This window comes from Nansenia antarctica, assembly GCF_963989245.1.
Source record: "Nansenia antarctica genome assembly, chromosome: 5".
NCBI lineage: Eukaryota > Metazoa > Chordata > Actinopteri > Argentiniformes > Microstomatidae > Nansenia > Nansenia antarctica.
The window spans coordinates 54988076-54988636 of NC_137690.1; the positions used below are offsets into that span (position 1 = coordinate 54988076).

The window sequence follows — 561 nt, forward strand, 5'->3', positions numbered from 1 at the left end:
CGACCGAATTTTATGTGTGTGTGTGTGTGTGTGTGGGAGGGGTCAGTCAATCATTTGTGGCTGTGTTTGTGTGTGCATGTATGTGACATGTTTCTGTAAGAGTTAAGTGACACAAACACAAAACAAATGTAAAAAAATCACTTTCAGAAACTGTACATGGCTTTAATAACTTTTCTATACAATTCCATATTTCCTAATTTCCTAATTACAATCATAGAAAAATGAAATGGCAGTTGATAAACCTTTGATAAACCTTGATAAACCTTCCAAACATGCACAATAAGGAAGAAAGGAAGTCTCCCCTTTTGACCGTGGGAGTTTCTGTTAAAATAACAAAACAAAAATAACAGCAGTATAAAATAAAACAAGCCACTAAAGCATAGACTCCAAGACCGGTCCTGTGAGGAGGGGAGGGGGCAGTTCTTTACTCGCCCCGACGCCCTCTGCCACATCTATCCCCCTAGTCTCTCTCTTTCTCTTCTCTCCTCCCTCCCCATCTTCTCTCAGGTGCTCGTCACCTCCTCCTTCACCTCGTAGGTTGTCGAGTCGGCCGAGCCATCT

General features: G+C 42.2%; 1 protein-coding gene across 1 annotated transcript in view; it reads right to left on the bottom strand.

The window, feature by feature from the left end:
- Positions 1 to 234: 234 nt before the first annotated feature.
- The window catches only part of nsun2 (NOP2/Sun RNA methyltransferase 2), a 10884-nt gene continuing 10557 nt past the window's right edge, over positions 235 to 561 (bottom strand). The window contains exon 19 of the mRNA XM_080530908.1: positions 235 to 561. This exon is cut by the window's right edge and continues 258 nt beyond it. Within this exon, the coding sequence (XP_080387034.1) occupies positions 504 to 561 (58 nt within the window). The 3' untranslated portion in view covers positions 235 to 503.